This window comes from Protopterus annectens, chromosome 1.part0, assembly GCF_019279795.1.
Source record: "Protopterus annectens isolate FY-2018-M chromosome 1.part0, PAN1.0, whole genome shotgun sequence".
NCBI classification, from domain to species: domain Eukaryota; kingdom Metazoa; phylum Chordata; order Ceratodontiformes; family Protopteridae; genus Protopterus; species Protopterus annectens.
In genome coordinates, this window is record NC_056725.1 from 152,503,427 (window position 1) to 152,516,471 (window position 13,045).

Sequence of the window (13,045 nt, forward strand, 5' to 3'; positions counted from 1 at the left end):
TGTTCGAAGAGGATGACTTGTCTGTTTTGCTGCTCATTGGTTATGAGATTACTTTTTGTATAGGATCTAATGGGTGCAGCCAGATAAGCTTAAAGGTAAGTATATGATGTATCTTTCTGAAGGCCTGCAAACATGTTACACAGTTTTGGTAAAATACATATCTGTAGCAAGTGTAAAGAATTACTTCTGCCTGTTCACATAATCCAACTGCAGCTGGCTTGTACTGTAAAACAAATTACACAGTTCAGTGAAGATAGTTTTAATAGTTCTTGTAATTTATTTTAGGTACATTTTACAAATGTACTACAGAGACGTTAAAAAAACTTAAATACATAAAAATTCCAGTATATGGAAAACTCACACAAATACATTTCCTTTATTAAAAACCTAGTGTCATCCAGCACATTTAAAATACAAAAGCAGAACCGTGAGGACCTCTTGGTGGATATCACTTCCAATATAAATGGCAGTACAACTACATAAACTGAAACTTTTCTATTCTGTGTTAACTGATGTCTGACGAAACAGTGAGCATGAACATTTATCACAGTGGACCGATATGGCATCTATATACTTACACAAACATCCCTGTGACTCCTAAATCTAGAGTAGGGTTGAAAAAGTGAACTGATGTAGAACTGTCCTAATGTACAGTTTTCAGCAAATTTAAACAAATTTCTTCAGGCTTTCACATTTATCATTTGAGTCCTCTGCAACAAAATTTAGCTCACACCAGCTCACTCAGAGGAAGTCTTGGCACAACTTTGTCTAAAAGATCCGTGCTTCGGACAAAAAACATAACATACATGGAAAAATGGACAAGAGGAAAGCAAACAAAGCAAGAGGCAGCAAACATTACAGTCCGTAGACCTCTATGCCAAGGCTATGTTGCTCACGTAAAAATTCAGTCACACCAGATATGTACAACGCACTGCTAAATGCATACATAATCTTCAGTGCCTTGGTCTCAATACTCTGTACCTCCATATACCTCTTTCAAGCTTCAGTAACTTGCATACATTTTCATCTTTTCGTGAATAAACTTCATAGATACAATACCCTGCTGCTAAGGAAGGTAGATGTGTGTGCACATATGTATATTGCACTACCTAGTAACAAATTACAAGACTAAAGCATTTCCCATGACAGCACAGACCATCTGAACAATTTCTTGAAGATGATCATATAAGCCATATATATTTATCTACATTAAAGGACTGACAAAAAAAAAACTGCCATATTTTGTAACTTTTTTTCTTTTTGAAAAAGACTGCTTTTGGAATACTTTAAGCACATTAAAGTCTCTTGTTGTGAAAATAAACTGCCTTCTCTAAGCAACATTTTGCTTAGCTTTTTCCAGATATACAACAAAACAGGTCTTTAGCTCGATGCCCAGCTGTTTCTCAAACATATTCCCTTACAAAACTAAACACATCTAATCAGACATCTCCTAATTACTACAAAATGCATCTCTTCTTAAAACATGGCATAATACAGTTGCTTTTTATCATTTCAGATTTCACATAATTAGCAAACACTGCTTACAATCACACCAAGTAAACACATGCAAAACATGTCTATATTCTAAAATTAAAAGATGAAAACATAACCTCAGTACAGGAGCCACTGTGCAGTTACTAAAGTCATTACTTTTTCCATATGGTTTCTCCATGTTGTAACACAAACCTCCAATGATGCATAAAGCAAGAAAATCTACAATCACACTTCAAGCAAAATCGTGATTCCCTTTGCATCCTTTGTCCAGGATTTCATCAGTTCACATAGAATGAGGACAGTTTTATCAGTGTCTTAGATTTTGGTGCAATTCAAGAAACATGGAATTGAACATTTTTATTTTTATTATTTTAATGTGAATAGAACAGTAGAACATCTCCTTTGGAAATCTCCTTACAACCAAGTTCCCCAGAAAGACATTAATAAAACACGAGAGGACCCTTAACTGGATGCATTCGGAATTCAGTCTGTAGGTTGTTCCCTCATGGCCAGTAATCTACTTCTTGTATCTATAGACTCTTCTTTTGAGGGGGGCTAAGTTTTCTCATCCCCTTTATTCGATTTAAAAGTTCTTTTACAAACTCCTGAAAAACAAGAGAGAAAAAAAAACATCAGTGAGGAAAACAAGTCAGGCTTGGAGAGGCAGAGTGTTAAAGCAGTATAATGGAAGATGTATTTTAGAACTGTGCCACCTATGAGCGGAAATCAAAATGTGAATCTTAACAACACCATGATCAGGAGAGATTTTGCTTCAGGCAGCTCAATAAGCAGTACAAATTACAGTATTATACTGTCAAGTCAGCTTTTATGCTCAAACTATTCTCAAGCAGAAAGTATGATGGGAAAAATACCCAAGATACACCTGGGATTTTTTAAGCTAGGAAATGCAGCTTACATTGGTGGATACACTTACTGTAAAAGTACAGCACATATACACATGCAAGTAATATGTCACGCCATACATTATGTCAACTGGTACTATACAAACAAGTCTATATATAAGCACAAGTTATCGGAAATATATAAAACAAGCAATTATAGTTTTTTTAAATGATAGCAACAAAATATGCTGCCAATGTTTTAATATTGTGAGCTAAAATGTTCAGCATAGCCATTATGAATCATTCTGTTACAAACTTCTACCAACAAAGACTTCATATATCTAGAGCAAAATGGCCTTTTAAGAAGGAATTCTGCAAACAAACCATTTTCTTTCTACAGGTGAGTTTACAACATTATTAGTTTGAAATGGTGTCCAAAAATTGTTGACAAATGGCAAAGCTGTGAACTTGTATTTCAACTAATGGCAAATTGGCCCAAAAATTTGTCAAGCATGATAATTTCCTGGATGCCATGCTATTGTCTCTTTCTAAGAGGTCTCCCTTATTAAAACTGTAGCAAACTTTTTAACTGCATTTCATACCTTTTCAGATGGAGACCTAAATTTATTAATTGTATTTTAGTCATTTTTACTGTGTCAAATAGAGCAGTTAGATTCATCATGATGAAAACTGTATTTATATGTGATGTTGCATTAGTTAAAAGTTCTACTTCAAATTAAATTATGCTACAAAATGTCTCATTCCCTGTCTCCAGCTGGCTGTAAAGTTCTAGCAAAAAATGTACAACTACTCAAACTAAAACATACCATCACATACATAACACTATACTCTTCCATCTATCCACAAAGGTTCCAAAATGGCAGAAAATAAAACAAAATATATAGTTGTGACCTGTGGGCAAATACACACACACACACACTATTGTGACCTTACTATGCAGCTTCAACTGTCTGCCAGTCCCCAGCAAGGCTACCTTAATACTAAGCACTGATATTCAACAATAATTAACTTAGGTTATTGACACTAATTAGAAGTGAAGCTAGCTCCTAGAGATCATGCTTATCAACTCTGAATGAGTAAAGAAGAAACTATTGCATTAGAAAGATCACATTACAAAATGGCAATAGGAGATGGGGCTCTAAGGAGGCTGGGACCAGGTTCTTGGAATCATCATTCAAGTGAATTTAAGAAACTGCAAACTTTGAAAAGCTTCAAGACCAAACTGAAACAATACTTTCACAAAGAAACAGACATAACTAGTTTCCAAGACAATGGTTAGGTGGAACATACAATACTATACCACAGTTATTGCGTCACTATTATGTATTCAGTTACAAGAAGTGGTTGTTTATACCATGAATGTGTTGGAATTCATCTGTTTTACTGTCTAGTACATTGTACATATTATAAATGTTTTTGCTGTGTCTTCTTCTTACCATGTGCTATATGTGTAATTATGTTTTGCTGCTTCAGCCCGACTTGTGGGGGAAAATGGTCAACTGACCAACCCCATTACCTGGTTAGCAAATAGTAATAAATAAATGGACTACACAGTAATAAATAGTTTGCTAGATCTTAATGTGCTTATTAGGTAAGTTACATATCTTTAAATAAATCTGAAAGAAAAAAAATTGCTATCAGCTATTTTGCTAGGCTATAAGAAAAAGAATTAAAACAAGCATATGGAGAATACCATAAAACACACCAAGAAAACTAATGACAGATAACAAAATTGTAATGAAAAACACTGCTCATCAAAAAATGAAATGCCCGAATTAATTTCATATTTACTTTGTCAAATGTTTGTGGTCCTTATACATAACCAGAACGTTTTCCCATTCAGACGTAACTCACTCTTTACCATACTTTACAGACTCAGAGAGTAAGTAAATATCACCATTTGAGGGACTGCAAGTCTCAAATGGACCGAAACACTGCAAGGTGAATTTAAGATGGCCTTGGTATATAGCAAAGTCACACAGTCACTCAAGCTGTAATGCTGTCTTCAAGCTTGAGCAAGTGCTATACTGATGGACAAGTTGTTAATACCCCTGAAAGCATTCATCTTGGAGCACCTGATAGCACGATACCCCTTGGAGATATAATGCCCAATGCCCGACTGCAAAACCTGGAGAAATATGAAAGGACTGGGACTGTTTTGACAAATAATACCAACTTTTTCTCACAAATCATTTCGGAGTGGGATCTGTTCCTCTGAAATGCAATAGTCTTACAAGGAGCAACTCCCCACATGCAGGAGTTGTGACCTCTGAAGAAAAATGTCAGTAGGATTTAGTTATTCAGTAATCAGTGTCAAGAAACCTCCTTAAATAAGGATATTTAACAATGTGTTAAGAAATCAATACTGTCTTTTACAGTGTTTCTTTTTTTCTTTAGGGAGAAGGGTTAAGTTCTCTAGAGATGATCTTCAGGACAGTTTTTTTTTTTTTTTTTTTTTTTTTTTGAGTAAAAGCATTTCACAGGATGACCTCTGATATTAAACCCCATATTTCTGTTTCAGAATATTTCTGCTTCTGCTGATCATCTTTACACTTCTAACTTCTTGACCTACAGGACAAATATCACCTGAACCTAACATGAGACAAATCAGAAGGAAAAATCTTCAACATCGCACATTACAATTCAAGATAAAAATGACAATCTTAGTTGGGAGGGAAATTCTGAGGGTCATCCAGTCTTCATTTACCTCAAAGACAAAGTTCACTTGCAAAGGACTTTGAAAGTCACCAGAAATCCCAAAGCACTTTTTGGAGGCAAGAGAGATAAAGATATCACAATGTGTAGAGGTCCCCATTTCACATCAACCAAAGTTTACTGAGCGACTTAAAAACAAGTCTGATAAGGATGCCTCCACTGTAATAGTTGAAATGGAGGAGTTTAGCCCTTGCAAACAGAGACTGAGTACCCATGTTTTGACATGCTACAAGTTCAATAAATTAATAAACTAATGAAACAAACACTTATTGATATGAAAATAGAAGACATGGGTCAGACATCTTGCACCTCAGATTCCTTAAAACAGCTGGAGATGAAATAGTGACATCTTTGCTTATCTTGTTGGCTCCAGCTACACAGAATGGGTTATTAGGCTATCCATTTGCAAAGGATATTGCTGTTGATTCAAAGATGGTTGCAAACCAGTGCCCGTAATAATACACTCTTCAACATTACTGCAAAATGCATCCAAGCTTAATCGTTACTGATTAAGCAGAGCATCTGTCAAGGCCACATCACGGATTTAGGTTAAAATTAAAAGAGGCATTTGGACCCTTTCTTATATGATAACCCAAAAAAAAGACAACTGTTTATTGCTCTGCTTGCAGATCTGGAAAAAAATGCATTTTATGAACCATAGTCCTTTATGTTAAGCAACTGTGAGTAGCATAATGTAATTATTTAGTATGCTTAAGACAGTGACAGGGATACTGTCTCATGATCTGCACCACTGCAGCTAATTAATATATAATGACTATTTGATATGGACTTTAAATCCATACCACTGTTTCCACTGAGTATGGAAAGTATGACAAAAATACATCAATATAAATATAAATGAAGAATCTGCGCTCAAAAGCATCTAACAAATGAATGATGCTGTCCTGGGATATGGCTGACACAAGACACACCTAAATAAGGTTCACAACAAATGTCTCCAGTGCAGGAATACGAACACTGGCTACTTAAGAACTTGCCTACCTCAGTCTGAGCCCAGTGCTTCACACTGACAGCTTATACACAATAACTTGACTAAACTGCTACTACTGCTACCACTATACACACACACACACACACACACACACACACACACACACACACACACACACACACACACACACACACACACACACATTTACAGGAGAGGCTATTAGTACCTTCCAATGCAACAACCCCTTCCCTCTTTTCTACATAGTTTAGTAAAACAAACCAGGCTAATGTGGTACATAACTGAAACTGGTTATTTTCTTCCCTTGAAAATAAGACAGCTGTAATACATAATCTTATTTTCTCTGAAACAGTGAAAGACAACAGTTAAAAGTTATAGCCACAATGTACTTATTCTTATATAAGTTAAGCAGCAAGCCCATAAGCTTTTGGAGGTGAATAAATAAAATTATTTACTAAAGGAACTTAAGCAATACAGTTTGAAAATGAAATAGACAGCCAGATATGCAAGTGCACAGAAAAATATAAAACACCAACTATTAAACAGACCCAAGACATTCAAAAGACTGAGAAATTAGACAAGTAATTCTGATACTAATATCTATCTAAAGTACTAATACATTGTGACTCACTACCTAAACACAAGAGTAATAGGATTCATAGACAAATAACTTGACAGACCATTTCCCCTTACCAATAGGTTCATAAGTTGGTACTAGGCTATCAGCCCTAGGGCCTATATAAGCCTAGCCATAACAATTCCCTGGCTATTTCTTCCCATAATATTTACTTCCCTGGACCTCTGTCTAGCAGGATGACTGATGTGATCCCCGGGGTAAATTTCCTATCTCCCATCCAGTCGTCAAGGTTCCTTTTGAAAAGGACCAAGGAGGCGCTCTGCTTGACATGTATGGGCAGTCTATGCCAGAGTATGGGGAGTCTCTGGGTCAGGAACCTATCCCTCCAGCATGTTTTGTTCATTGTGATGTCAAGGTTTAGGTCCATGGAGTGTGTGGCTCTGATGGATTGGGATTTCTTTAAGTGTAGCATGTCCAACAGCTCTGGGTTTAACATGGCCTTGTATGTTAAGCAGAGATTGCCTCTGAAGAGACGATATGTGACAGAGTACAGCTGGAGTTTTTTTAGTCAGTCAGCATAGGGCATCTACTTTAGGCCTGTGATTCTTTTAGAGAGGTGTTTCTGCGGCCTTTCCAGTTGTTGCAGATGTCTTGTGAGGTACATACCAAATGGGGCGTTGTACTCTATGATGGGTCTAATGAGGGATGAGTGCAGTGGGACAATGACCTCCATTTTTTCTGGATGAAAAGCCCTTAGTGACGAGGTGTGCCACATAGAAGGATTTCCTGACTGTTGCTGCAATGTGGTTATCGAAGGTGAGACCACTGTTTAACTGTGTTCCCAAGTCTCTTATCACACTTTCAATGAATAGTGTACTGCCACTTATGTGGTAATTCATGGGTACATAGTTTTTCCCAAAGGGGATAACTATACACTTCTTGGCATTGAGCTTGAGCCCATGGCTCTGGCACCAAGCATCTGTTTCTGTAAGGCCCTTTTGTAGAATATCTTCATGATGTTTCTGCTGTTTCCAGGACAGTCAATCTGGTGAGGCCAATTCATTTATGAAGGCCAAACCAATCACCAAGGTTGGTCTTGAATGAAATGAGAATGTTGCTTTGCTTTACATGCAGGGTTAATTTGTTCCATAGACATGGTAGGTGTTCAGCAGTACAGTTATTCCTCTGACTTGTTTTATCTACATGTTATTTATTTATTTATTTATTTATTTATTTATTCCAGTTTGATGACCGGGGAGGTCCACTGGGCTTGGGGGGGCCCATTTTCAGTGGAGGCCCGGGGAGAAAAGCTCCACAACACAAAGTTTACTTACACAAATAGTTTCAAAGACAGTTTGCATTACAAACAACAGGTTGCATTCAAAAAATGAAAAAAAAAAAAAAAAACAATTACAGTTTTGTTCAGGAGACAAGGACAGGCATATAGCATAATAGCTAGATTTTTACTGTTTAGTTACATATACAATCTACATTTGATAGCGAGGTTAGGAAGGTAAGAAGGTTATCCAGGAGTAAAGGGGGAGGAGAGCTTGAGAGGTATGGGCTGAAGGGTACAGTTGCATTTCCAGTTTAGATAGAGGTAGGAATGAAGTTGAGTTTTAAAGTTAAGGTTGTCACAGGTCCTCAGTGTGGAGGGCAGAGCATTCCATTTTTTAGCTAGGGAAAAGGATAACAGAAGCTGACCAGCTGGGCGCTTGGGTTTTTGAACGGTAATCAGGTTTTGGTGGGTAGATTTAAGGGATCTGAGGGGGGCGGGGTATATGGTTGTAGTATATAGGATAGTGCAGAGCAGTTAGTGGGTTGGAACAATAATTTGTGGGCTGTGGTGATTTGGAGAAAGTCAAGTTGATTGTGGAGTTCAAGTCAGTTTAATGAGTGAAGGGAGGCGCAGTGATGAAAGGAGGATTTGGCATTGGTGACAAATCTGGAGACTTTATTGTAACATACTTCCAGTTTGGAAGTAAGTGTGGAAGATAAATTAGTGAGCAGAGGGGCGCCATACAGTAGAGAGGGAAGGAGATAGGTTGTGGTGAGAGTTAGTCTGGTGGTAGGAGAGAGGAAGTGGTTGTTTCTGTAAAGTAGGCCAAGTTTTATGTGTGTTTTCTTGATGTTTAGCTGGATATGAGTGTTAAATTTTAGGTGATCATCAATGGTGACACCAAGAAGTTTGGCGGAGGGTACGATCCCGATAGTGGAGTTGTTATGGCTGGTAATTTGAAGTAAGTTTTTATCAAGAGGGGAGGATTTTGAGGGAGAGAATAGAAGGATCTTAGTTTTGTTGGCATTTAGTGAGAGGTGATTTTGGAGCATCCAGTTTTCAGTGGTTGAGAAGGCAGTTTGTGTCAGAAATTGGAGCTCTGTTAGGTTAGTGGCGCAGCAGATCAAAGTGAAATCAACAGCGTATTGCACAATTCTGGTATTAGGTATGGCTTTGTAGAAGTCATTAATAAAGATATTAAATAGCAATGGGCCAAGTATGGAACCTTGGGGTACTCCAGTGTGGTTAGGAAGGAAACTAGAGGTGGCCTGGTCCCATTTCACAGCTTGGGACCTGTCAGAAAGATAGCTGGAGAACCATGAAAGAGTTTTTTGGGAGAGGCTGAGATTAGAGAGATGGTTTAGTAGGTGGGTATGGGAGATGGTATCAAAAGCTTTAGATAAGTCCAGCAGAATAGAGGACACCATATTACCAGAGTCACGGGCTAAATTGACAGAATGTAAGGAGGAGAGAAGGGCGGAATTGGTACTGTGTCCTGGGCGGAAGCCGTGTTGGGTAGGAGAGAGTAGCTGGTGTTTGGTAAGGAATGGCAAGAGCTGCAGGTAGATGCATTTTTCAAGAAGTTTGGAGATTGGGGAGAGGATGGCTGTAGGGTGGAAATTGGAGACGTTACAGTTTTTGCCACCCTTATGGAGTGGAAGAATAAATGCAGTACACCATAGTTTGGGTACATAGGATTCAAGTAGTGATCTATTGATCAGGATGCTGATAGGCAGAGCAATAACGTCTGAGGCTATTTTTAGGAAGGAGGAAGGAATGCTGTCAGGGGCATTGGAGCAAGGCTTTAGTTTAGAACGAATTTGAAGTTGAAGTCTTAGTCTGAATTTTTAAGTAAGAGTTTGCTTTGCTGAGGTGAAAGAGATTGAGGGGTGGGTCCTTTACTGTGAACAACAAAAATCACTATGCAAGAGTCTGTAAGAGACAAGTGTAAAGGGAAAGGTCTTCAGGTCTGTAATTAATAGCCAAGTACCTATAGACTAATGATTTTTTATAATTCTGAAAGTCAGTGGCCTTTCTAACTGCATGATATGCCTGGAAAGGAGCATGAACAAGGATGCATTGTACTCCATTACTGATTTAATTAGCACAGAGTACAGAGGAAAGATAACTTCTGTGGGTCTGGGATGCTATGCCCTTAGGTCAGCTGGGCCAGATAAAAGGATTTTCTAGTTACTAATGCTATATTATGGTGGTTGAAGGAAAGGATGTTGTCAACTATGGTGGCAAGACCCTGAAAACTATATCAGTTTGTAGCTGGGAAATGGCTATACTGCACTTTTCTTAAATTTAATCTCAACCCATTTTCTTACACTATTTTTGCAAGGATTAGTTTTTGTTGTAGTGATGACATATCAAGGCTTGATTGAACAATGGTACCCAGCTTACATTCATCAGAAAATTAAGCTAATCATAAGTCTGGATTTATGGTTTGGAGATTACAGAAATACATCCTAAAAAGGAGGAATCCCAGCACTGAGCCTTGAGGTACAGTGGTAGTTACCTTCTTGCTATTAGAAGGGGTTCTACCCACCACGTTTTCTCTTTTACAGACAGTTTGCTATACACCTTACTACTTAAGTGCACCCATATATTTATTTTTTTAGTTTATTTTCAATACCAGCATGCGGGAAGGTGTCAATGCCTTTGTCAGATTCAAATAAGCTGTATTGACTGAATGATTACCTACCTACTGCCTCTATGACCCTTTCAAAGAAGTTAACCAAGTTAAGTAGACATGGTGTATTTACTAAACCAAGCTGTTATGGTTTAGCTGTTTAAGGCTTTAGCTATCACAGTTTATTAATTCAGATTATAACAGGCACAGCAAAATGAAATACCAAACATCAAGTGAACAGAAAATGGCTGCTATTCCAGAATTCCCAAGATTTGGTGGTTAGCATAGAAGATTAAATTTCCTTTCTTTAAGATATACTGGAATGTGCACACCAAGCATACACCACAGAATAACAACAGAATATACACAGAGTGTGTACTTTAAGTGCAAACATATACATATATAGACAAAAATGCAGTTTTTTTTTTTAGCAGTTCCCACCTTTTACACACAGACCACTTCTCACACTGTTGCATAATTTGGAAAAGATTTTTAATTGCTGCCTTTAGTAGGTTGACTGAACAGTTAGCCTACTGATTAAATGCAATGCAATTGTTTGGTGGTCCACTGGCATGTGCCATAATATTTTACTGTAAGTGGAAAATCAGAGATTGGATGTGAGAACCAGAATTATTCATGCTCTTGGTACTGTTAAAAATTAATATGCACCAATGTGAAGTCTTAGGTGACTAAATGTTTTTTGCACATACAGCAAACATATCTACATTTGTATAGTATAGATGTCAGAGTCACCATTTCTAACTTGCAAAACAGGCAACTATGATAATGGGCTAATTATGCTACAAAATAACTAATCACAGCCAGGATAGATTATAGTGTAACAAATGAAGGATATATAGCTTAATACCAACCTCAACTGATGCTTTCCACAGCTTGAAAATTACCCTAGTATTATGAAGATTGGGGGTAGATGGAAGGGAGTAGTGAGTAAAATTTTGGATGTGATGTTTAAGGGAATAAAGGAAATGATTACAAAAAAGAGGCTACAGAAACACCGATTTAAAGAAAAACAACAAAAAGAACCATGTAGCAATGCATTTTTTTTACAAAGACACAGTAGTAACAGTAACATTTTACAAACTAGCCTTTTAGAACAAGAGAGACAAGATAAAAAAATGTAATAGTAAGCTTTACAAGGTGCCATTTTAGAACAAATCATTGTGGATGATAGAGGGGGGGCAAGATATAAAAATGTTTGCTATAGAAAGTGACATTCATATTGAAATTTGATACACTTCCAACTAAAGAGGTAGTTGGCATGGAGACTATTCTAAACTGACTGAGGTGCCTTTATTTATTTATTTTTTTTGTATTGGATGTTTGAGTGCATTGCTAGAGGGCTTAAATGTTTCTTTTGATCTTCTTATTCTCTTGCAAGACATTAGCCGAGACACTAAGATGTATTTTAAATAGACTTTTATCGCTTTTATTAGGATCTTGATTTAGTCATCATGCCTTTTCAGTATACTAGTTGTATTTATTACAGAAATGTCAAACACCATTGTCTCACCTACTACCTTTCTGTATACTTCTCATGCATTTAAAAACTTATTAAAGCCAACATAGAAGTTGATGGATAATATTTTAGATACAGAAGGACTAAATCAATGAAGAGGAGGAGGAATGGACATTTTGGTTAATGATAAAGTCTATTTGGACAATTTGGTATCATCATGTCAGCAGAGAAATCTGAATGTGTTTGCTTCACTCAATCTATATGGTCCTAATGTTTTGTACGTGGATATTCAGGATTGAGTAAACGCGTTAGAAAAGTTTGTGATCTTAGAAACCAATATTTATTTTAACAATTTGTTTTTTTACAAAATTATTTGTATTTAGATATCACACCAAGAAGACTCGGAGCTTTCAAGAGCCCTAAGATTCTCTTTAATAGTAAAGATCCTAAAGATGCAGCTTTTCAAATGAGGCGGGCTGCGACTGCAGAAATTCTTATTGAGAGAGATGTTCAAATAAAACGGATAACAGAAATGAAAACTGCTTTTTCCAAACTCAAAGAATCCATTTAAGATGTAGAGGTTCACAATATTCTTAAAAATTTGGACAGTAAAATTAAGTCCACGGAAGCGATGCTTAATAAAAGAAGGAAAGTTAGAAAGTTATTTGCAGGATTATGCTCAGCATTTCTATGGCAACTCAAAAATCGCAAGAGAAAGGAAAACAAATAGAAACATCACTTCATATTGATATTTGGTCAGAACAAGATACATGTAAAAGCATAAGCAGTTTTGGTTCTGCAGGCATTGAACATGATGCAACAGTTACAAGTCAATTAAATGGAAACTCAGCAGGGTATCATCACCTAAAGAGCAGCAACAGCTGAAACAGTGGCAGTGATATCTTCCTCAACAACAGCCTTTTCATAATAATGCCACCTGGTGGTGAAAACCTTGGCTCTGGAGACGATTGTCACTGTTGAAGTGACACATGACCCCATGTGCAAAAATGGGAAAAAGGTGTTGTGGATGGATGG

At 37.1% G+C, this 13,045-nt stretch overlaps 1 protein-coding gene across 1 annotated transcript in view; it reads right to left on the reverse strand.

The window, feature by feature from the left end:
• Positions 1-254: 254 nt before the first annotated feature.
• PPP1R14C (protein phosphatase 1 regulatory inhibitor subunit 14C) overlaps positions 255-13,045 on the reverse strand; it is a 987,390-nt gene continuing 974,599 nt past the window's right edge. Inside the window, exon 4 of the mRNA XM_044053919.1 lies at positions 255-2,099. Coding sequence (XP_043909854.1) covers positions 2,025-2,099 — 75 coding nt within the window. The 3' untranslated portion in view covers positions 255-2,024. The remainder of the gene's footprint in view (positions 2,100-13,045) is intronic.